At 40.1% G+C, this 26,732-nt stretch overlaps 1 protein-coding gene across 1 annotated transcript in view; it reads left to right on the plus strand.

The window, feature by feature from the left end:
- LOC124124459 overlaps nucleotides 1–26,732 on the plus strand; it is a 136,702-nt gene that overhangs the window by 19,742 nt on the left and 90,228 nt on the right. Inside the window, exons 18-20 of the mRNA XM_048391316.1 lie at nucleotides 643–862; nucleotides 2,228–2,277; nucleotides 4,001–4,043. Coding sequence (XP_048247273.1) covers nucleotides 643–862; nucleotides 2,228–2,277; nucleotides 4,001–4,043 — 313 coding nt within the window. The remainder of the gene's footprint in view (nucleotides 1–642; nucleotides 863–2,227; nucleotides 2,278–4,000; nucleotides 4,044–26,732) is intronic.

Below are 26,732 nucleotides of genomic sequence, written 5' to 3' on the forward strand. Positions count from 1 at the left end.
CAACATCATCGTTTACATCAAGTGCGATGTGTTGGCAATGTACAATTATAGATCTTTTAACCATCATGAATACAAAGCCTGATAATCTGCCATCGCTAATTTAGCAATACATATAGCTGGGGTATGGATAGAAGTTTGTCCAGAAATGTTTCTGGGTCATATTTTACATCAAACATTGTTTTTATAAGTAACATAAACGACTTATTCTTTGAGACCACAATATTTTAAGTTAAAATATAAGACGAAATTTATTTTCTGCAGCTGACAATTGCTCAATATCTTGTGTGTTTACCATCAGCGTGAAGTATTCCCTAGCAAGTCGAATCCGAAATAAGAGTATGGATCACAAGTGGGGGATCACCGCGATCTAATTCTACTGGGAATGTTGGTGTTACACTTCGAAGTTTGTCCCTCGCAGTAATTCATATGGTATAGGTTAAGTTTAACCTTATGCAGTTGATACTTATGGCACAATATAAAAGATATAAACAGCAAACCATTATAGCACGGGAGGATGTACACCATACAAGTGTAAACAAGATAAGTTACCTTCATGTACATTTTTTAAGGGTTGACAGTCTTACCGTAGTAGAGTTAATTGCACAGGGCGTATTTACATATGTAACTGTTGTCCTTTTTCAGTCCAAGATGGACAACATTCCCCATGCATCTCTGTTGGAATCTGCAAAAGATAAAACAATGAAGGACTCGCCATCCGAAACATCACTGACGGAATGGACATCTGAGACATCACTGAAGGATCAGGCTTCTGTCTCATCACTGAAGGATCCGGTTTCTGTAACATCACTGAAGGATCCGGTTTCTGTTCATTCGCTGAAGGATTTGGAGGAAAGTCAGGAGAGTAAGTGATGACAATATTATAATGATTATGGAAAGAATGATGTTTTGTCGTAAGAATGTGACAGTTCATGTTTGACGGTGACATCAGAACTTCAGCGTGTTATATGTGCATTGTCAATAATGCAGTTTGTTCAGAAATCAAATTTAGGTTTTTAAATCAGCTATCTTGCAATGTTTAGGTACAGGAGAAAACACGTCTCCGAGGTTTAAGTTGAAAATGTAAAACTCGAGAGGAGGGAATAGCACAAGGACCGTTTAAACAACATTTATTAATATTTGTTTAAAGTCATTTATAAAAGTGTGTTACATATGCTCGTAAAATACACATGGTCAGGAAATACACATGGTCAGGAAATACACGCTACACGTGGTACCTTCCAATGTACCACATCTCTTTATCTAGTTCTGTGGTCTAATGGATAGAGTGCCTGATTAATGATCAGGAGGCTGTGGGATAGAATCCATCATTCATAACCGAACCGTTTTTTTTCTGGTCTTGGATTATAGAACAATGAACGTTTGAATCCAAGCTATATCTGCGACTAAACAGACCAGGTCTTGCTGGGAAAAAGTAAAATCTCAAACCCGATGTTACAAGGGAAAAAATAAAACCTTCACGGAGGTTATAACGAAACAAATCTAAAACAATGGTCAATATCCGTAATAGATTTAAAATCAATACGAATGCGTTCTACAGGGTAGTCCTTTAAAAATACTGCGCTACCGTTACACATTAATCAGCCGATTGGTGAGAATACAAGGTCAAACAATGCTGTGAAGGACCTTTAACGATCATGGCGATCTCCTGTGGACACAGGACACTGCTTTGATTAGTACGACGACGTTCATTTCCTACTAGTCCCGTCCTTAAGCGACAATGGCTACCCAGAACCTCAACCAGAACCTCCAGGAACCGCTTCAGAGCGGCAAGAATGGCGTTCAGGAGATTCATCAAACGCCATTATGTCACCATCAGAGGTTTCGTTTGACATGGTGTTTTACACGACGAGCTTAGAATCAGAGAACCTGTCGGAAAAGAGAGCCTCGGGATCATTTCGGGGTGTATCTCACACGAATGAAAGCTGGACTTGATCACCATACAATGCAACTTCACAAGTAATCTGCACCGACCTTGCCAGATGTCCTGGAAGCAGTTGTTGACTCCCATTTCGACAACCACCAACTCGCCACGAGGCCTCCGATCATGGAAAATGACGCCAGACGCCGCCGCCGCCGCCGTTAGAATGTGTTATTATAATGGATGTTGTTTGGGTATAATAGTGACTATTATATATTTTATCTTCATAAGTGGTAGTGAGGTTACCGTTGTTGTCCATTAATTTTCAAAACAATGTTTTTCCTGCAGGGTTTGATGATATAGAAAAGCTTGCCGAAGACTTGGATATCGTGGAAAAGGTAACACATATTTAACATTCTACCATGAATTTGTAAAATTGCTCGATTCTGATTGGCCAATCAGAGGCTATCAAATCACAATAAACCCCCTCAGATTAAAAAAGCTGGTTTGGGGGACGCTTCACCGCGGAAGCTAATATGAATAGAATAGTACTTTTTTCAGTCATTGTCGGTACGCATTTTTAATCAATTATATCTGCAATTACAGGTAACAAAATGCAAAGTTGTGGTTACTCCAATATTCAAAGTACTTGTGGCAATACATTTTGTCCAGAAAACACGATATAAATCTATAAAAAGAATTATTTACGTTTTGGAGACACAGAGAGCTTGGAATTTGGCGCTTTTTTATATACGACTGTGACGTCATATCTTTTGCGTCACAATTTGCGATATGACGTCATAATGGTGACACGCAGAATAGAACGAAATACTTGCAAAGCTTGCTTAGTTTTCTTTAGGGATGCTCACCTCATGTTAGCTTCGCAAGTTGCCGTGCTTATATGCTTTCAATGCCTGTCATATGTTCGAGTGAACTATTATGGTGTAAACAAACTATTTGAGCACATACAACGCCATATTTTGTTTAACATTTGAAACCTCACGCTGTGCGTTCGGTTCCAAATTCAATATAGCGCTGTTTAATCTACAGGTAACCTGGCTCTACATTGAAAACACAGTATGTTTATCTCCTAATTATTGTACAGAAATCATCAGCATCCTTAACGTGGTTACATAATGACAGTCAAATCAAGGAACGTGTTGCAAAACATTTACACACTGGCTGTGTCATGGGCGCCGGATCCGGGGTGGTGGTGGTTCTCACTCTAAAATATTAGCACACATGCAGCTATCTTGTGGCGAGGCGAGGACTATAGTTATGATTAATGAACATTAGAGCAGATGAAACACAAAGGGATTTTTTTGCACAAACGTGAGACAGTTAAACCCTATTTTATGATGATAAAGTATGGTAATCATGGTTACTCAAAAACAAAATGACAATCTGTGGTCGCAGAACAACTCACATGTACTCGTCGCTATTTATAACAAAATCACTACAAGATACCCATTATGACTCGAGTGAGTGAATGAGTATGGTTTTACGCCGCTTTTAGCAATATTCCAGCAAAATCACGGCGGGGGACACCAGAAATTGGCTTCACACAATGTACCCATGTCAGGAATCGAACCCGGGTCTTCGGCGTGACAAGCGAACGCTTTAACCACTAGGCTACCCGACCGCCCCTCTATGACTCGAGATAAGCACTGTGGGTAAGGACGCATAATAATGAATATGTATTTAAATCCTGTTGGCTTGGACTTTATTTCTTTTATAAAAAAGATTAGAATTAAGTTTACTATGCTAAAAAAAATAAAGTGAATGGGTAGAGGCTTTTGGATTAACGCTGTTTAGAGCATTGAATCAATTATATCACACAATGTCAGTTAAATGAGTGAGTGAGTGAGTGAGTGAGTATGGATTTAAGCCGCTTTTAGCAAAAGTCCAGCAACATCACAGCGGGGTTAATGATAGAGGAATGGCCAAGTCAACATTAAATTTGTTGTATTGCACCTTAAGCTAATGGTGCAACCTCGTGCCCATCTCCCTGCTCCTCATGTCCTTCAACGCATGCTCACATGAATACTAATGTATACACAGACGCACGCACGCACGCACGCATGTGAATCAGGCAATGCTGAGATATCTGGTTTGTTTCAGGAGAAGGACAAAGTAATGCTGCAGCTGAGTCCGCTATATACAGGTAGGGAGTCCTCTCTATACAGGTAGGGAGTCCTCTATATACAGGTAGGGAGTCATCTGTTTACAGGTAGGGAGTCCTCTATATACAGGTAGGGAGTCCACTATATACAGGTAGGGAGTCCTCTATATACAGGTAGGAAGTCCTCTATATACAGGTAGGGAGTCTTCTATATACAGGTAGGGAGTCCTCTATATACAGGTAGGAAGTCCTCTATATACAGGTTGGGAGTCTTCTATATACAGGTAGGGAGTCCGCTATATACAGGTAGGGAGTCCTCTGTATACAGGTAGGGAGTCCTCTATATACAGGTAGGATACTTGAAATAGATATATCCCTCGATCACTAATAAAACATTTGACAAATACGATTCACGTGATGATATGTAAACTTTCTTTTCATTCCTCAGCTGAGTGGGAGAACACATTAAGCTACGTGGACCGGAACATGCCACGATTTGATACTGTAAGTGTTATGTTGGTGTCAACATACGAATATCAGATCAACAACATTTACCGGTGGAAAGTTGTCTTAGAGTTGCTGTCAATTAATTAAAGGATCCTAGGAGCATTGAACTGTTATACGGTCTTATAACCTGGTACTCATATCTTCATAGGGGTTGAGGTTGATCTGTGTCATCTAACTGTGTTGCCTTTACAGACTGACTATGAACGCCAGGACCATCGGAGGATCGGAGATTCTTCTAAGACACCACGTGACTTCCCAGGTGAATGTAACAACAAATTCAGTGCTGTGTGTAATGGGTTGGTGCCTTTTAGTGTCGAGATATCACATTTTCATATGTTGTAAGTTCACTTTGTGCAAAAGCTATTTCGATAATTATTGTACCTATCAATTAGTCGTTGTTGTAAAATAGTAGGTTTAACTGTCAGTTAACTGTACGAGTTAAGAAGACGATGTCATATCAGGGGCAAACGTGTAAATGTATGAATGTCATCATTTTCCCGATATCAATATTCGACAGTACTGGTTGGGATGATTAGCTAGTCTAGTTCTATGATGAGCACACAATTATGTCCCCTTATGTACAAAAGACAGAAGGATACATTCACCTTTTCGCGAACACCTGGCATCACCACTACTTGATAGTGATTCATGAAAACATGCTAATATCATCTTTCAAAACCTTACAATGGACAAAAATAACTGTTATGGTCATGGAAAGGGTTTTGTTACTTGTATTTCCATGCAGTTGGACATATTGAGGAGATCATATTCCGATGTAGAGATTCATGTCACACTATCAACCAGCTGTGTGTCAGTTCTATGTCCTCTAACTCATAAACTGACTTTTACACATTGCTTTAGATACTGACAGTCAACGAAGACAAACACAGAAAAGCCACGTCCTTCAAATAAGACAGTTTCAACAGGGAATACTCAGCAGAACACCTTTGTACGCAATGCTTGAAAATGTAAGTATTTGTTAAACATCCGATTATGGAATGTTGAGCTGCATGGCGAGTAATTAGTTTGTGCAATTCAAGCAATTAAATGATCAAATATTTAGGTAAGAGTGATAATTACAATGTTAAAAATGACTATTTGCTATACTTTAATTGTGGTTAAAGAACTGTATAAGTTATGCTCAATCGATATAACCATTTCTTACATAACCCTGAAAGAGATCATCACATGATCACTTGTGTCCTTTTATCTTTAGAAAAATGTTGTTTGTGTTCAAAATCGTTTGTCCGTCTGGTTACCTGACTGAAATTGTTTTAACTGTGCCCTCACTTTGTACTCTTAATTCACTCGTTTGTGGTTCCTATATTTCCAAAGTTGGTTTAATGTTGGAGCTGAGACACAGATTTTATTTGAAATTCAAAGATCTTGCCAGAAACGTAGCATATCTCAACACAGTAAGTGTAGATGCAGGCAGGGGAGATAATTCATAATAAAAGAAAAATCACCGGTAGCACTTCAACTTTGACGTATATGTCTTCTTGGTTCTCGTTTGACAAGCGGATTGTTGACAGAATCTAAATGTTTGAGGTCAGCTGCCTCTGATCCTGTAAAACAACAATGATTTAACTGTCATGTGGCATAACATTGAGTCAATGTTACAGTTATCAAGCCACACCATGTTGTGTCGATCATGTCATCCAGATAACCTGTCACACACAACACCTGGTATTTGTCTTGCTGTAAGTTTAAACAGTCACTTCCTGTATATATTTCAGGACAGCTAAGTTTCGGTCCCAATGAATCTTTGCACTGCCAGAAACAAAGTTACCAATTGTTCAATATTGATTTGCTGATCGCTAATCGCAGGGGGTGGACTCTTCCACTTTACATAGCACCGATGTCACCAAGCGCTGCCGCCGCGTTCCTCGCATGCATCAGTGGCACATCCACGATAGGGAAGTACTTTACCTTTAAGAGCAAAAGTAGTTCCATTAAACTGTTCACAGAATTTGACCTCGACAACGCATTAAGAGTAAACAATTTTCCGCTAAATTTAAGACAATAAGACGCCTCATAAACGTCCATGAACCGCACGTGACGTTTTCCTAGCAACTGATGTAGTTGTAACTTTTTAACGTTCTTTAATTTTTCAAATTGACCCAAACATTCTTTCAGATCTACTTGTTTTTCTTCGTAGAGAATTAAAGTTCCAACAACATTTTCTATATTTATGTCAAAATGTCATGTTTGGGGTTGGTGCTACAAATTTATCATAGACTAATGTAAAACCTGTCTTCATTCAGCTGCAGCAAAGATTCCAAAACTTTATCACAGTGGCCAATAGTCACATCGAACCCTTTACGTTTCATCATACAGGTAAAGCGTGAGGCTCTGCCAGCATGGAGAGGACTAGTGTCGATGACGCGCAGCGCTGAATTTGAAGTTGAAAAATATGTCATTGATATTATCAATACGTCATCTTGTAAGGCCTGTCTGTTACATCCTGTAAGGCCTGTTACACCCTGTAAGGCCTGTTACATCCTGTAAGGCCTGTTACCATAGTTTCTAAGGATGTTATAATGCTTATGATAAACTACATGTAACTTTCCTTGGTTATACAGATGATTGCAGACGACAAGGCAGCCATGACCCATTATCAAGACTTTATTCTCTCTACGAAGGAAGGTTGGTATATTCTTAGATCATTGGAGAAAAGTTTGTAAAATTTGACAATGCATTTGAATACTCAAATACAGAAACAATTTCTTATGATGTTAGCACAGCCATAGTAATTAATTGCCAATGCTTTGGTACCATACCTCTCTAAATGCTAAAAATGCTATATGATTACATAATGGACCGACCGTTTGAGATTCGGGAGGGGAGGGGATCAGGTACATCTACAAAACCAGATATATTTTATTATTTCCAGATATGAACCTTGCAATAATGTCAGAATATCAAATCGTCGGTCTCTTATATTAGTAAAGAATGGTCCCCTGTATTGTACACAGTGTGTGCGAGGGCAATGTTGTCTTGACATCTTTTGTCTGAGGTACAGAATGAGACATGCTGCACCCTATCATACTTAAATGTCTAAACTGCATGTGTTTGCAATGATGTGTGAACATAACGTATGACGTTCTCATGGTCGTTTCAGATGGTTCTGCCCTCCACTATGTGGGAGATATCAGTTCATGGCTTCCTGTTTTGTGTAAGTTACGATACAAACCTCAAATGTATTCATTCACAAACATTAGCAGGAATTATTTTTATTTAATAGGGCTACAACTACAAACTACGTGTTTCACAGAGTTTCAATACTTTAGTCACGCATCCATCATTTCATAGAAACATATCACTTAGGACATTCTTTCTTGATTGAGGAATTTGTTCATTGAAATGAAATGAGAGAACAAAATCATTGGACTTATTACGAGTGAGGTGTGTGGTGGTGTATGTAGTGGTGTATTTAGTGAGGGAATTCTTGATACTGGGCAGGTCGGTATATATACTCTTTAGAAAAGTAGGAGATCATGATCCAGAACTATAAATGTTAATACCAAGTAATGTTTGTGTATGAATTAGCGGTGCGGCGTCTGCAAGGCGCGGAGCGTCTAGGGGTGGGAGGAGTGGGCCAGACTCCCTCAAGTCGGCATTTGGATACTCATACGCGATATGCCTTGTCGAGTGAATGAATGTTTGACAATCGTAGGGGTAGTGTGCACCACTGATCCAAAAACGTCAATTTTGAAATTTCCTGTCATACCCCTTAACAAGATCGTCGGTAGCCATAGCATTTACAGTCACACTTCACTGCCGGTTGTAATGTAATTCGTTCAGTCTTCTCATACAAATATTACTTGAAGCTACTATCTCTTACAATTTTGAAAAACTTAAGTTATTTCCGCGCATCCCTGCGAAAGTACGTGGTTCGATCCCTGGCCGCGTACTTGTTGTTACACTGTCTGGCGCTCGACATTAAGAGGCTAAAAAAGGACTGGTCGGCTCTGGGGCAGTATACTGTGTCTGAATGGGGTATTCATGTTAAACTGCGGCATGGTATCTCAGTGAGCTAGCACTACAGTCCGGACTAGTACAAGCGCACACGCGACGAAGCTAGTCGTTTTATCAATCAGATGCTGAGAACATTTGCCTGATCCTATACGAGTACCATTGATTCAGCGAACCACGGCCGAGGGTCCAAGTAAGCTTATGGTAGTGCGTGTCCGTTAGTCAGTCAACTCATTGCGGCTATAGACCTAGCCACTGACCCTATCACAGCGTTTCTACCTACTCCGGCGAATGAATGTACTTCTGCGTTCTCTATGAACATGTTGGAACAGCACTTCAACCAGCAGAAAGGGGTGATGGAGTCGATGTTTGGGTCCCGCTTCTCCGCTATATCTCAAGAGATGGAGATGCTTAAAAGAAGCAGACAGTATTGGCTAAGAAGAGTCAAGGCCAAGAGGCCGCATCGGAGGACAGCCATCTGTCCAGACCACAGTCACAGCCATACAGACCAGCCGGGTAGAAGCTCCCAAGCTGACCCGACTTCACGCGGGTTCACTGAAAATTCTCGGTCATGTTTCAGATGGTTGAACACGGGTTCACTGGATACACTAGAAAATGTTTCATTTGCCTACACACGGGTTCACTGAATACACTCTGTAGTGTTTCAGAAGGTTGTTTCGTATTTCACACAAAGCACTCGGTAATGATTCAGGTGGCTGCACACGGGTTCACTGAATACACTCGGTAATGATTCAGGTGGATGCACACGGGTTCAATGAATACACTTTGTAGTGTTTCAGGTGGTCGCACACAGGTTCACTGAATACACTCGGTAATGTTTCAGGTGGTCGCACACGGGTTCACTAAATACACTCGTAAATGTTTCAGGTGGTACCACACTGGTTCACTGAATACACTCGGTAATGTTTCAGGTGATTGCACAGGGATTCAACAAATACACCCGGTAATGTTTCAAGTGACTGCACACGAGTTCACTAAAGACACTTGATAATGTATCAGTTTGGTAGCACACGACTTCACTGAATACACTTGGTAATGTTTCAAGTGACTGCACACGGGTTCACTGAATACACACAGTAATGTTTCAGGTGGTTGCACACGGGTTCACTGAATACACTCAGTAATGTTTCAGGTAGTAGCAGACGGGTTCACTGAATACACTCGGTAATGTTTCAAGTGACCGCCCACAGGTTCACTGAATACACTCGATAATGTTTCAGCTGGTTTCACACAGATTCACTGAATATACTCGGTAATGTTTCAGGTGGCTACACACAGATTCACTGAATACACTCGGCAATGTTTCAGATGTTAGCCCACTGGTTCACTGAATACACTCGGTAATGTTTTAAGTGGTTGCACACGAACTTACTGCACAAGGGTTCACCAAATACACTCGGTAATGTCTCAATAGATTGCGCACGGCTTGACTGAATATTCTTGGCAGTGTTTCATGTGGTTGCGCACGGGTTCAATGAATACACTCGATAATGTTTCAGGTGGTAATACACACGCTCACTGAAAACACTCGGTAATTTTTCAAGTGACTGCACACGGGTTCACTGAAATACACTCGCAATGTTATAGGTGGTTACACATAGGGTCACTGAATACACTCGGTAATGTTTCAGGTGGTAGCACACACGTTAACTGAAAACACTCGGTAATTTTTTAAATAACTGCACACAGGTTCGCTGAAATACACTCGGCAATGTTTCAGGTGGTTGCACATAGGTTTAATGAATAGACTCGGTAATGTTTTATGTGGCTGCATACGGGTTCACTGAATACACTTGGTAGTGTTTCAGGTGGTAGCACACAGGTTCGCTGAAGACACTCAGTAATGTTTCATTAGGCTGCACACAGGTTCACTTTAAACACTTGGTAATGTTTCAGGTACTTGCACACGGGTTCACTGAATACACTCGGTAATGTTTCAGGTGGTAGCACACACGTTCACTGAAAACACTCGGTAATGTTTCAAGTGACTGCGCACGGGTTCACTGAAATACATTTGGCAATGTTTCAGGTGGTTGCACACGGGTTCACTGGATAAACTCGGCAATGCTATAGGTGGTTACACATAGGTTCACTGAAAACACTCGGTAATGTTTCAGGTGGTTGCACATAGGTTAAATGAATACACTCCGTAATGTTTAAGGTGGTTGTACACGGGTTCACTGAATACACTCGGTAATGTTTCGGATGATTGCACATAGGTTCACTGAATACACTAGGTAATGTTTCATGTGGTTTCACATAGGTTCACAGAATACACTCAGTAATGGTTCTGGTGGATGCATACGGATTCACTGAATACACTCGGTAATGTTTCAGATGGTTGCTAACGGGTTCACTGAAAACACTCGGTAATGGTTCGGATGATTGCACATAGGTTCACTGAATACACTAGGTAATGTTTCATGTGGTTGCACATAGGTTCACTGAATACACTCGGTAATGTTTCAGATGGTTGCTAACGGGTTCACTGAAAACACTCGGTAATGGTTCGGATGATTGCACATAGGTTCACTGAATACACTAGGTAATGTCTCAGATGGTTGCACACGGGTTCACTGAATACAATCGGTAATGTTTCAGGTGGTCGCACACTGGTTTACTGTATACACTCGGTTATTTTTTGGTCGTTGCACACGGGTTCACTGAATACACTGGGCAATATTTGAGGTGGTCGCACACGGGTTGAGCGTTTACACTCAGTAATGTTTCAGGTGAAAAACACTGGGTAGTATTTGAGGTGATTGCACACGGGTTCACTGAATACACTCAGTAATGTTTCAGGTGGTCGCACACGGGTTCACTGAATACACTCAGTAATGTTTTAGGTGGTTGCACACGGGTTCCCTGAATACACTCGTTAATGTTTCAGGTGGAGTACGCTGGGTAATATTTGAGGTGATTGCACACGGCTTCACTGAATACAATCGGTAATGTTTCAGGTGATTGCACACGGCTTCACTGAAAACACTCGTTAATGTTTCAGGTGAATGCACACGGCTTCACTGAATACAATCGGTAATGTTTCAGGTGGTCGCCAACTGGCTTACTGAATACACTGGGTAATAATTAAGGTGGTTGCATACGGGTTTTCTGAATACACTCGGTTATTTTTCCGGTGGTTGCACACAGGTTCACTGAATACACTCAGTAATGTTTCAGGTGGTCGCACACGGGTTGTCTGAATACAGTCAGTAACGTTTCAGATGGTTGTACACAGGTTCACTGAATACACTGGGCAATGTTTCAGGTGGTCGCTCACGGGTTGAGCGTATACACTCAGTAATGATTCAGGTGAAATACACTGGGTAGTGTTTGAGGTGATTGCACACGGGTTCACTGACTACACTCGGTAATGTTTCAGGTGCTCGCACACGGGTTCACTGAATGCACTCAGTAATGTTTCAGGTGGTCGCACACGGGTTCACTGAATACACTGGGTAATGCTTCAGGTGGTTGCATACGGGTTCACTGCATACACCCGTTAATGTTTCAGATGGTTGCACACGGGTTCGCTGAATACACTCGGTAATGTTTCAGGTGGTTGCACACGGGTTCTCTGCATACACTCGTTAATGTTTCAGATAGTTGCACACTGGATAACTGAATACACTCAGTGATGTTTCAGGTGGTTGCGCGAGGGTTCAGGTGGTTGTGGCAATGTTTCAGGTGGTTGCACACGGGTTCACTAAATACACTCGTTAATGTTTCAGGTGGTCGCACACGGGTTCACTGAATACACTGGGTAATGCTTCAGGTGGTTGCACACGGGTTCACTGCATACACTCGTTAGTGTTTCAGGTGGTCGCACAGGGGTTCACTGAATACACTCGTTAATGTTTCAGATGGTCGCACACGGGTTCACTGCATAAACTCGTTAATGTTTCAGGTGGTCGCAAACGGGTTCACTAAATACACTCGTTAATGTTTCAGGTGGTTGCACACGGGTTCACTGATTATATACGCAGTTATGTTGCAGGTGATTCAGGTGGTCGCACACGGGTTCACTGAATACACCTGGTAATGCTTCGGGTGGTTGCACACGGGTTCACTGCATACACCCGTTAATGTTTCAGATGGTTGCACACGGGTTCACTGCATACACTCGTTAATGTTTCAGGTGGTTGCACACTAGCTTACTGGATACACTCAGTAATGTTTCAGGTGGTCGCGCACGGATTCAGGTGGTTGTGGCAATGTTTCAGGTGGTAACGTTTAAGTTTGGTTGCACTGGGGTTCACTGAATACACTTCGTAATGTTTCAATTTATTGCAGATGCGTGCACTGCATACACCCGATAATGTTTCAGGTGGTTTCAGATGTGTTCATTGCATGCACTAGTTGCCGTTTTATATACACATTGGTTTACTGAATACACTGGGTAATGTTTCACATGGTTGCGCGCTGGTTAACTGCATATACTCAGTAATATTTCACGTGGGATAACTGTATATACTCGGTAATATTGTACGTGGTTGCACGCTGGTTCCCTCTCCCTCTCTGATAAAATAGCACAGGTGGACTAACACGAGCACCTCTGTTTTGCAAATGTGAATAACGTCACACTTCCGGGTTTGTGAATACAAACGGAGTGAAAATATTTGCCCGAGGTACATACGCGGAAAGCTTTGCGTGTATTTATAATCTCAAATCACATCGATAGACATTCATCAGTTAATCAAAGCACAAAAGGTAGTGATATCATGAAACATGTGTGCGCACTTTCTCATTTATTGCAAAGCAACCAAAGCCCTGCGTTTGCGCGATGCGGCGATTGATTCAACTTTAAGTAGAAAACGTGATAAAATTTATTTGTGGTACAAAATGACAGCCGTGCGAGACCTTGGCTATTATACACCTTGAGTCTTTATTTCGTGTTCATCATAGGGTCAATGACAATCATTGGCATTTAGTTATTCTCATGAAAACTCTGGTTTCATTGTCTCGCACAGAGGAAACTTGAAAATGCATTTATATGTATATTTAGTGACAAAAGGTCAGAATTGAACATACTTTGCAATGGATTTAGATTTATATTGACTATATTTACGTTTTCTAAGAATTGATTGGTCCACGTAATCATATACGAAATACCATTTGCGCGTAATCCGAACTCTTAGATGAAATGTACGTCAGATCTAATTTTCTTGAATCGTTCATTACACCTCATCTGGTTTTACAACACATTTATTAACCATACTATGATAAGGAACACATTATAAGTATGTTAAACTATATATCAAAGCGACGCTAGATACATTTTCCTATAGTTTAGTGTCGGACTTAAGAGTAAAAGTTCTCGGCTCATGTATGCGTGTTTATGTCATGATACCAGGCAATATGAGTTATTATCAAATAAGGGGCGGTCGGATCGGGTAGCCTAGTGGTTAAAGCGTTAGCTTGTCACGCCATGATATTGCCGGAATATTGCTAAAGGCGGCGTTAAACCATACTCACTCACTCACACACTATTATCAAAAAGTATTATTCTACCATGACCTCATCCTCGACCATCCAGTGTATTATATCATCATTCAATTACGATAAATACAGGTGAAACCATTAGCTGCCAAAGTTCCGTTATCTGTGTTATCATAACTCTTTTTCTCGCTCGAATGTAATTTGATTGCACGTCGTCAGACTTGAAGTCGCGTATTTCAATTCGGCCTCTGTAAGAAGCTATGTTGACGTATGAGTCCAGGGTATTTATGATATTAGTATGTAGAAATAATACACTGCATAATTGTCTTAATTCAACATAATTTGAAAACAATGAGTTACATTATAACTAGATTTAATAAATTACATCAGTATGTGCTAATCACTAACGAAGTCTTATTTGTGCGTAATCTGAACTTTACGTTTCTTGAATCCTGAATAACACAAAAATAGATCTCTCACCTGATTTTTAATTGAATGTACAGCAAACTATATGTCTGCGTTGATGGAGCAGTAATGAACTACACTATGATTGAGAAGGTAATAAAAGCATTGTATGGGAATAAATTGTATTTATAACACACCATATACAACTTTCATATTATTGTTATTGTTATGTCTCTAAGTCAGTAAAAGTATGTGAAAAGGTGAAGCACATCAGAAGAGAGTGACAAAACATTACATCGGTGATGGTACGAATGAGTTGGATGCTGTGCAGTGCTCGCACAGACGCTACTTTCTTAAAAAATACATGATTACCAACAGCACGATTGAAGAAGGATTTTGAATGAAATATCAACTCAGAGATAGATTAAGTGAGGCAATATGAACATGATGTATTATTTTACAATCGAACTGTGTCGGTGTAAGTTTTCTCACACATCAGTGTAAATAGATAGACAAAACAATGTTGATATCAAATGTAATAAATATATTATTTTGGTGTTTATTCATTTATCAATCATTGTAATTATGTATAATAAACATTTAGAATTCCAATACGTATAGTTATAACATACATCCCGCCATTCCCCGCCAGTAGACAAGACAGCCTCCCCTCTGAGTTCTCGGCTCATGTATGCGTGTTTATGTCATGATACCAGGCAGTTATTATCAAATAAGGGGCGGTCGGATCGGGTAGCCTAGTGGTTAAATCGTTAGCTTGTCACGCTGAAGACCAAGGTTCGATTCCTCCCCTCCCAGCGAGTGTGATGGTGTGACTGTGAAAGTGACTGAAGCGGACATAGAAGTTACCTGTTCATGTGATGTCTGTTGTCTGTACAAATGTCAAAATGTCTCCACTTGATGTAGGTTTCTGTTTCATTGCATTCTTTATTATACAAGAGAAGTTTAGAATTCACACAGTGGTATTTAAACATGAAGTTATGTAAATATTACTGCATATTTTGACAAAGAGCCTCGATGTCTGACTTCTATATCACAGCAACAGGGCGGAACAAATGTTTGTCAAAAATTGTTTTATATGGTGTTGATTTGATCATTAAACCATGTAACTTTGTATAAAATACATTTAGAATTCACATACAAATAGTTTTGCAGAATATCTATTCCGCTATGAGTCACAATAGTGACCGAGTTCACGAACTGGTGAAACTCGCTGTTGAATATTTAGCGCGCTGTTCACTGATAATCTCATGAGATTCACAATAAATGTCCGACTTTGACTCTACAGTAAATAAACTTATCACACAACAAACACCATCTATATTTCCAGGTCCTAAACTACATCTGGACGCCGCTCGAGCCAACACAGACTGGTGCCACGTAACTACAGACGGTGAGCTGGTCAACTCGCCGCCCGACACATGGCCTCATGATAACAGGCGCAGGCTACGGAAGTATTGGGGGACCTGTGCCTCCACCCCCATCCCCCTTCCTCCACCCCACCCCACTCTCACCCCGGTATACAGTACTCCCAGATACTGGGAGACACGAACCAGGGTGAGGGTGGTGGGTGGAGAGCGGTGGTTGCCTGTCCTGGAGATGGGGGTGGGTGAGGCAGGACAGGTGGACAGTTGGGTGTTGGCTTCACTACAGCTTCGCTCCTGGTGTGTCAGTGTACGGAGCTGTGCCAGACACGGGGAGAGTATCTGTACCAGGGTGTATCGGGACGGGGAGCCGGGCGAGTGTCAGCAGAACACTATGTCCCCCACTCCCGGCACACAGGCCACCCTCCACTATGGTGTTGTGCTGGATGTGGGGAGGGGCAGACTCGCCTTCATTGATCTGAACAGGGGCGTTGTTTTAGTCAAGTTTGATGCGAGGTTTAGGGAAGACCTGTACCCCATGTTTGGTGTTGGGGCGTTGCCAGAGTACTACACTACCAACATAAAACTGATCAGCGGGGAAGACATCGTCATCACCGACACCAAGAAGTCACTGATTCACGATGCGCTGACTTAGGACATGACGCTGTGTGAAGTTAGCAGTGTAATTCAAGGTTGTAGAATCTGCTGTGTCAATGACGAGAACTGAACTGAGTGAAGCGGACATAAAAGTGTCCGGTTTATCTGCTATTTCATGTTTACAAAAACTAACGAAGTTTGCTAAACGTGATGTTTTGCTGCACGAGAGGGTTGAACTGTGTATAAAAAGTATTTAGAATTATCACATGAGTATCTGTATGTTGACAGTGTTGCTGTAGTGACTTCCAATATGAGACACTGTATGGTGTTCTGCTGCACGAGAGGGTGGTACAGTGTATAGAAAGTATTTAGAATTATCACATGAGTATCTGTATGTTGACAGTATTGCTGTAGTGACTTCCAATATGAGACACTGTATGTTGTTCTGCTGCACGAGAGGGTGGTACAGTGTATAGAAAGTATTTAGAATTATCACATGAGTATCTGTATGTTGACAGTATTGCTGTAGTGACTTCCAATATGAGACACTGTATGTTGTTCTGCTGCACGAGAGGGTGGTACAGTGTATAGAAAGTATTTAGAATTATCACATGAGTATCTGTATGTTGACAGTATTGCTGTAGTGACTTCCAATATAAGACACTGTATGATGTTTTGAGATTTAATGTGATGTGAAAATGAGTGAAGTGCAGTTTAACAAAAGTTGTTTCAATTAGCAATTTTCTTTATCTCACTTCACTTGGCTGTGTATTATAACTGTATTGAATCCACACATTCATAGATTCATGATCATATTATTTTTGTAGCAGCTAAAATATGACACATTCTGTTGTTCTCCGATGAATTACGGGCTGTGTAATAGTGAGAACAATACTAACAAGAGTTGTTTCAAATAACAATATTCAGTGTTACACCACAAAAACCTCTGATGGAAGTTATGCTTTTAAAAGATTGATAAAAAGATTTTTCAAATTTGCAATTTTCACTTTATTTGTTATCCATTCGAGAAAACATTGAATACACATTTTGTCTTCTTGATATGTTTCTCGTGGTATTATTACATTAAAGGTTGTAGAAAATAGTTCTGAAACATTTCGTCCTTAATGGTTGAGGGAGTGAGTGGGTGTTTTTTGACAGAAGTAGGCAATTTTCCAGCTATGTCACAGCAACCTATAAATATTCCTGATCCTGATCAGATAGCCAATGGCTGAAAGCATGAGCACTGGTTAACTACTTGTTGCCTGGTCATTTATAGCAACATCAAGAGATTGTGGGACCTACATCTATCCGACTCCCCCCAGGCCCAGTGATTGAAACATGCTGTGCCGTGGTGGAGTGCACAAACAATATTTCATATGGTGGTTTATCGGAATGAGTTTGGTCAATGGTTCATTGTTCAGAGTCAACACGTGTCTATGAATATTTAGAGATAAAAAATGCGTACACACGCACGCACGCACGCACGCACGCACGCACACACACACACACACACACACACACACACACACTACGGTCACGGGCCGGTCATTTCGTAATTTAAAAAAAAAACTGTGGACAACGAAACGAAATAAGTGACATTGTTCAGGACAATAATGCAGAACAAGCCCCGCACATTCTTTTATCAGCCAATCAGAAAACAGTTGTTCGTCAGGTTTATGGCAACATGAAAACGCAAAAATAATTCCATGGAATCTCTTACGATTTACCTATAAGGCTTTAATTTGTGTTTTTGTTGTTTTGTTTGTGTGTTTGCCACACTCAGCAATTTGCAGCTGTATGATAGCGGTCTGTAAATAATCGAGTCTGGACCAGACAATACAGTGACTCACGTCATGAGCGTCGACCCACGCAATTGGGATACGATGACATGTATCAACTAAGTCAGTGAGCCTGACAACCCGATCCCGCTAGTTTGCCTCTTGTGGCCAGCGTGGATTCAAGACCTATTCTACCCCGGATCTCCAGGGGTCTACAATGCTCCACTTGCAGCGAGCGTGGGTTGTTGAAGATCTATTCTAACCCGGATCTTCAGGGGCCTATAATGCTTCAAACAATCATGCATCATGTATGGACCACTGAAGGCATGACACATGCAGTGAAGTCTCAACTATTACAAAAAGGGGTTACAAATCACGTTTCCTACTCTTACTCAACTTATGTGTGCAATAAATGTATGTTTATGCATTTTTTAATATTCTTATATGCAATGTGTTATGGCATATTAGTCCAAATTGTGGTCTTTATTTGCCTTTCTCTGTTATTGTATGTGGTTTATATGGTTATCTATGTAGATTTACCATAAATATGTATTTGACCATAACAAATATCAGCTATAACATTCATGTTCCTATTATAGTAATCACATATAGACAGAAAATATGCACATTTATGAACTTTAATTTCACTTTGTTACAATTAAAGGCAGTCCACGTGTGCAATTCCTGTAATGGCCATATGCTATCGATATTGACGAACAATTGTTATGGTTTACATTGCGATGATATACATGCATTTGTTCATTTATCAAAACAACCATTTTCTCTGGAGCAGACACTGTCAATAATGTGACCATATGTTCACAATATCATTTTTTTAATAAGTCCCACAATGCATTTATGGAAATTTTAAGTAGAGAACTACACTTACGTGAGATTGCGATGCAGATGACGTCATCACGGTCGCTCCAATCAACATGCCCCTACTGTTGATTGTATTCTATATTTAGACACATGAATATGTAAATACTGCGTTTGTTTTCACCTGTGATTATGACTTGATATTTACATTGTGAATGAGTATCATTATTCCGTTGTGGTTTCTTCATTCTTTTACAACAAATGAATTTTTTTACAAGAAATCATTGTTTAATAGATAAAGGGTCTATAAATTGAAATAAATGTTAAATGTTTTAACTGTATTTCTTACTAATACAGATATTCAATCGTGTGTGTTGGTAGATCGCTATCAGATAACTTCGAATGTACAGTGGTCGCAAGGCAAGGGTGCAGGATCAGTCTTCTACTGCTTACTTTGTTTCTTAATGAGGACGGTAATCCATATTTGTGAATGAATTTGCTGAAACCATTACCTCATCGCTGATGTCATTGCCAATGTAGGTGATAAAGTTAGAATAATCAGATTTGTATGGTTTAAGAATTAATTTAGGCATGACCAAAGTAATGGGTTTTTTAAAGGTGGTGTAATCAGACAAAAGTATAATGAGATATGATGGTTTAAATTGTTTCGCAAGTATTTGGGTGTAATTTTTGCACGAAACTTTTTATGGTATAGGGCCAGAAATACACTAAGCACAACAAGCAGAAAAATCAAAGTACATGTCGTGTCATTTTATCAAAAGTACCAAAACTTAAATAATATGCTCTAATTCTTGTTTCTCTTAAAGAATGATTGCAGGTGACAAACCTGACTGGTGATGTACAACCGGCCTGCTGTTTGATAAAGAAATTATAGTGGTTAAATCCTTGTACCAGAGAAATGGAAATCTACTCATCTTTGCAAGTAAAAGATAAAGAGTTGAGCTGTGTAGATACAGAAGCAGAAATCGTGGAGTGGAATAGACCCAAAAGACTGGATTTTTAAATTTTGTAATGAAAATCTACATTTGTTACGGAAGATGAAGTGCATGTTATTACTACATATTCAATGTAACAGGGATACAAGCTTTGGCCATCTTAAGCATCCAGACATGTGGACATAAGTGTTGAAATATTGACTGAGAATAGTATGTTTGAAACTGTGACTTTGTCTAATTATTAAGAACACCAGTTAAGAAAGCTTCTCTGAAAGTAACTTGAACTTGATACTTGAACAACTGTGTAGTGCCCTATAGATGTATTGAATGATGCTTTATGTATCCACAAGTAAAGAGTGATGTTTCATATAATTGATATTCATGCCTTCTATGCTGGTAATATGTTCTCTGGGCCGGAGGCCTAAACTACTGAAATAAAGACTTGAGACTCTCGAATTCGTTCATTCCCGCAACAGGCATAGTATGGCAATTACCCATCAACTAAACCAAAACTGTAATGACATTTGCTGTAGTTAGTAGAGCGGTTCAACATATATAACACATGACAATTCATTTTTCAAACGATTTGGGGAAAGATAGAAACCTTGAAAGCTCTGCACCGCTCCCTACTTCTCACGTGCGAAATCTGTTTCGAAATATGGAAGCTTGAAAGCTCAACACCGCCTCCAACCTCTTACTTCCGTACACTGATTTTGGAATGACACAATTCTCTATCTTGAAACTGCCGCTATCATAAATATCCCTGCAAACAATTTTCAACAATATTGACAAAACTCATTACTCTTTTAAAAAAGAATTGTGAAAGCTTGGATGACATGACGCAGATACAGTTTGCTTCTGTATAGAGCAACGATATACAGTGTGTACATCTGATGACATATGATCCCTGTCTTTGATGACAGCGCAATTTATAATATTCATTACTATGCATTAAACTAATATTTCATTCATTTTGTTGCTTTGTTAATGAAGGATAATTCAAAATTTCCCTGAAGGTTTTATTTTCTGTATATTAGGAGTCAGAGTCGTATATACGTGAAATGCCGGTATCATTGACGGTGAGTTCCATTTATATTCTGTGCCGATTTTAGTTTGCAAATTACTCATTTACAACAGAGATCATGTGGTTGTTGTCGCAAATTTACAGTACTTTAGAAAATGAAGATATTATGAGCAAATTCATTAAACATAATCAAGATAGGTCCCATCAGCAAGTTAGCAAGTAAAATTGTCGCCAATGTATTTAAGCAAAGTATTATTGGCCCATTTGGTCACAGTCAATGACCAGTAGGCTATATATGTGAACGGATACTGATGTACAAATTTAAAAGATATATATGTTGTGCGTTATGATAGTTACAAGATAAGCAGTTGCAGATCGCACATTATGATCACCTTTTAGTAATTATATTAATATATGAATCTTGTAACTATTGCCCAATCACTGCATCGGCGAGACATTGGCCCTCACTTGTCTTCTCGTTTATATTAGACAGGAATCCAGTAAATTATTGCTTGTCGTGTACGAAGTTTAAAGCAATAGTGGCGCACGCGCCGGGATAGCTCAATGGAAAAGGTGTCGGCAATGTGCGCGAGAGGTCCCTGGTTCGATTCCTGTAGTGGGCACATGTTTGTGTGAAGCAGATTTAAGTCGCCCGTCTGTGCATCACCGCAAAGTTGGAGTGGACGTAAAACTAATACTCACTCACTCAAAACGACATTGAACAATATACCCTTATATATTTATGGGTGCGATTTTATGTGGTTACTCTCGTTTCTGACGTGTTCACCTACCGTCATATACAAAACAGTCACTATAGAGCTGCATGCGAAAAACACATTTATTTTAATATAATATTGTGACTTATTACATATACAGACATTATAGACCAGGATAGATAAGGTCACCAGCTCAAAATACACACGGAAGAAAACATTGAAGCGACAATAAAATGGTGATCATATGTACTACACTGAAGAGGTTTCTTGATGGTCGTATGCAGCACACTGAAGAGGTTTCTTGATGGTCGTATGCAGCACACTGAAGAGGTTCCTTGATGATGGTATGCAGTACACTGGTGAGTTTTCTTGATGATCATATGCAGCATGCTGGAGAGGTTTCTTGTTGATCGTATGTAGTACACTGGAGAGCTTTCTTGATGATCGTATGTAGTACACTAGAGAGCTTACAGATATGATCGTATGTAGCACACTGGAGAGCGTTCTTGCTGATCGTATCTAGCACACTGGAGAGCATTCTTGATGACCGTATGTAGCACACTGGAGAGCTTTCTTGATGATCGTATGCAGTACACTGGAGAACTTTCTTGATGATCGTATGTAGTACACTGGAGCGGTTTCTTGCTGATCGTATGTAGTACACTGAAGAGCTTTCTTGGTGATCATATGTAGTACACTGGAGAGCTTTCTTGATGATCATATGTAGCACACTGGATAGCTCTTTTGATGATCGTATGTAGTACACTGGAGAGCTTTCTTCATGGTAATATGTAGGATACTGGAGAGGTTTCTTATTGATCATATGTAGCATACTAAAGAGGTTTCTTGATTATCATGTGTAGTACACTGGAGAACTTTCTTGATGATCATATGTAGCATACTGGAGAGGTTTTGTTGTTGATCATATGTAGCCCACTGAAGAGGTTTCTTGATGATCATATGTAGCATACTGGAGATATTTCTTGATGATTATAAGTAGCATACGGGAGAGGTTTCTTGATGATCATATGTACAACATTGAAGAGGTTTCTTCATGATCATATGTAGCCGACGGACGAGATTTATTGATGATCGTATGCAGCAGATTGTAGAGGTTTCCTGATGATTATATGTAGCATATTGTAGAAATTTCTTGTTGATCATATGTAGTACACTGTAGAGGTTTCTTGATTATCATATGTAGCATACTGTAGAGATTTTTTGATGATAAAATGTGTCATATTGTATTGTTTTAAGATGATTACATGTAGCACACTGGAAAGGTTTCTTGATGATCATATGTAGCATATTGTAGAAATTTCGTGATGATTATAAGAAGCATACGGGAGAGGTTTCTTGATGATCATATGTAGCATATTGTAGAAATTTCGTGATGATTATAAGTAGCATACGGGAGAGGTTTCTTGATGATCATATGTACAACATTGAAGAGGTTTCTTGGATGATTATAAGTAGCATGCGGGAGATCCCATATATAAGATCCCATGCCACAGTTTAACATAAATACCCAACTCAGACATAGTATACTGACCCCAAGCCAACCAGTCCTTGTTTTAAACCCTTAATGCCTAACGCCAAGCAGCATCTTTTAACGTGTTTTGGTATGACTCAGCCGGGGATCGAACACTGGACCTTCCCATATCCAGGTGGGCACTCAATCACTAGACCACGGAGGCGGTCCTCATAGATGCATCAGCAGGATAATGAGGTGTCTTAATAATCACATGATCCACTCTGTATATTGATGAGATCTATATGATCACATGATCCACTCTGAATATTAATGAGATCTTTATGATCATATCATCCACTCTGAATATTGACGAGATCGGTGTAATTATGTGACTATTGATGACAGGACATGGTCATATGATCCACTCTGTATAATGAAGAGATCTATATGATCATATGATCCACTCTGAATATTAATGAGATCTTTATGATCATATCATCCACTCTGAATATTGACGAGATCGGTGTAATTATGTGACTATTGATGACAGGACATGGTCATATGATCCACTCTGTATAATGAAGAGATCTATATGATCATATGATCCACTCTGAATATTAATGAGATCTTTATGATCATATCATCCACTCTGAATATTGATGAGATCGGTGTAATTATGTGACTATTGATGACAGGACATGGTCATATGATCCACTCTGTATAATGAAGAGATCTATATGATCATATGATCCACTCTGAATATTAATGAGATCTTTATGATCATATCATCCACTCTGAATATTGATGAGATCGGTGTAATTATGTGAATATTGATGACATGACATGGTCATATGATCCACTATAATGAAGAGATCTATATGATCATATGATCCACTCTGAATGTTAATGAGGTCGGTATGATGACATCGTCATATGAACCACTCTGTACTTTAAAGGTGCGTCTTTGTGATTACATGTACCATTCTCTATATTGAGGATGTGATTTAGTAATGACATGAGCCAGCGTTCTGAAAGAATATTGAATGATTACATGCATTAGCCTGTGTTTTGAAGAAGTGCCTTTATGACTTAATGGACTGTCACACTGACGAAATACTTAATTTATCACATGTGGGGTCGGGGGTGATGGGGTAGCCTTGTTGTTAAAGCGTTGGCTCGACTCACAAAAGACCCGGGTTTGATTCCCCACATGGGTACAACGTGTGAAGCCCATTTCTGGTGTCCTCGTCGTGATATTGCTGGAATATTGCTAGAATGATCACATATACCACCTGACTGAAGACATGTTGAATGATAACATGTACTACTCCGTAGTTTCAATAAGTACCCTGACGATGAAATGTACCGGCATTTTACTGAAGAAGTGTATTAATGTTTAAATGTGCCACTGTTTATTTAATGGGTTTCTTAACCAACACATGCCACGATACTGAAGACATATATTGATTATTACATACTCTATGTATTGAGTATTTTTATGATCACGTGCAAGCATACCGAGGAAGTGAATTGTTTGATTGGCATTACTTAGAAGTTGATGGATGACAAAGTAGACACAACTTCTTTAATAACTTTGAAGGCGACACTTCGGAATAGATCAGTCTTGCTTGACAACGGTTTAAGGATCTATACCGAAACATCGCCTTGACAGTAATCAAAGAAGTTGTTGTCCATAAATTGTGTCTACTTTGTACTGAGGAAGTGTCTGTTTGATTGTTGTTTAACATCAAACTCAGCAATATTCCCTCTATATGACGGCAGTCTGTAAATAATTTAATCTGGACTAGATAATCCAGTGATTGATTTCCTGAACATCGATCCAAGCAGTTGGGATCTATAACATGCATCAACCAAGTTAGCGAGCCTGATCACCCGATCCCGTTAGTCGCCTTTCGTTTCATGGCAGAAGTTAATTGTGTTCCCTTTCCTTTGCTCTATATCAATGCTGTCAAACAGAAATTGTGCCCATCCATATCAAAATGCCGAGTTCATTCACCATATTTGTGTTTACTGTCACTGGCATCTTATATCACATTGATTTCATTAGTGAGTGAGTGAGTTGGGTTTTACGCCGCTTTTAACAATATTCCAGTTTTATCACCGCGTGTCAGCTTAATGTGGGAGGAAAGCCCGAAGTGATGCAGGTCTCAGACGTTTACCACATCGGTGAAACCCACGAGCACGGGTATGGTGCTGACAAACCTAGAAACATAATCGGGGCGAACCGGGATTCGAACCCACAATCATAAGTTTCTGGCGTGCCCAAGGGACGCAACTCTCGTCTGGGCCACCCGTGCCCCCTGATTTCATTACAATATGACAATAGATAAATATTTCCAAAAGGTTCAGGATATATACCTTCTTTCCAGATGTACGGGTACATCATCCAGCCTTGCTGCTGGTGAATAAAAATTAAACCCAGTGTATATACATTTGGTTTTGCTTTATTTTGATCTACACACGGATGACAAGCTGTGTGAATCTCTATAAAATCATACAAAGCTAGCCCAAAATAAATATCATGCAGTAAGCCCAACTTCAGCTGTAACAGAACACCTCCCTCCCACCCTAAGTCAATAAAAGATACTTAGATCCTCATTACTTTAAATACTCAACTACAATTAAAGAGTGGGCAGGCACAGACTCTTGTGGTTCATGTGATGTAACAGAACATCCAATACATGTCAATGACATTCAGTATGAAATGAACATCACATACTATAAAGTGGAAAATTGTGGGTAAAATGTAGAAATGAAATGATAAAGGCACAGTTTGAGTTGGATAGACAACTGCTAGTGAAATACACATCTTTTGGTGCTTGTTGCATAACCTGATACTCAGCTGCAATACATTTTCCAGCTGAAATTGACAATAATGCTGTTTAATTCTAGGCCAGCAAGGTTAAGAATATAGCAGACTTAGGCTAGTCTCCATGTCTCATAATGTCTGTACATGTCCTTTATTGGCACATGCTGCATCTAACTGCTGGACCATGAGCAGACGAGCTAACCACACTCTGCTGGACCCTGTACAGACGAGCTAACCACACTCTGCTGGACCCTGTACAGACGAGCTAACCACACTCTGCTGGACCCTGAGCAGACGAGCTAACCACACTCTGTTGTACCCTGAGCAGACGAGCTAACCACACTCTGCTGGACCCTGTACAGACGAGCTAACCACACTCTGCTGTACCATGAGCAGACGAGCTAACCACACTCTGCTGTACCCTGTGCAGGCGAGCTAACCACTCTCTGCTGTACCCTGTGCAGACGAGCTAACCACACTCTGTTGTACCCTGAGCAGACGAGCTAACCACACTCTGCTGGACCCTGAGCAGACGAGCTAACCACGCTCTGTTGTACCCTGAGCAGACGAGCTAACCACACTCTGCTGGACCCTGAGCAGACGAGCTAACCACGCTCTGTTGTACCCTGAGAAGACAAGCTAACCACTCTATGCTGTACCCTAAGCAGACAAGCTAACCACTATATGCTGTACCCTGTGCAGACGGGTAAACCACACTCTGCTGGACCCTGAGCAGACGAGCTAACCCCGCTCTGTTGTACCCTGAGAAGACAAGCTAACCACTCTATGCTGTACCCTGAGCAGACAA

This window comes from Haliotis rufescens, unplaced genomic scaffold (genome assembly GCF_023055435.1).
Source record: "Haliotis rufescens isolate VD_foot unplaced genomic scaffold, xgHalRufe1.0.p SCAF_9, whole genome shotgun sequence".
Lineage (NCBI taxonomy): Eukaryota > Metazoa > Mollusca > Gastropoda > Lepetellida > Haliotidae > Haliotis > Haliotis rufescens.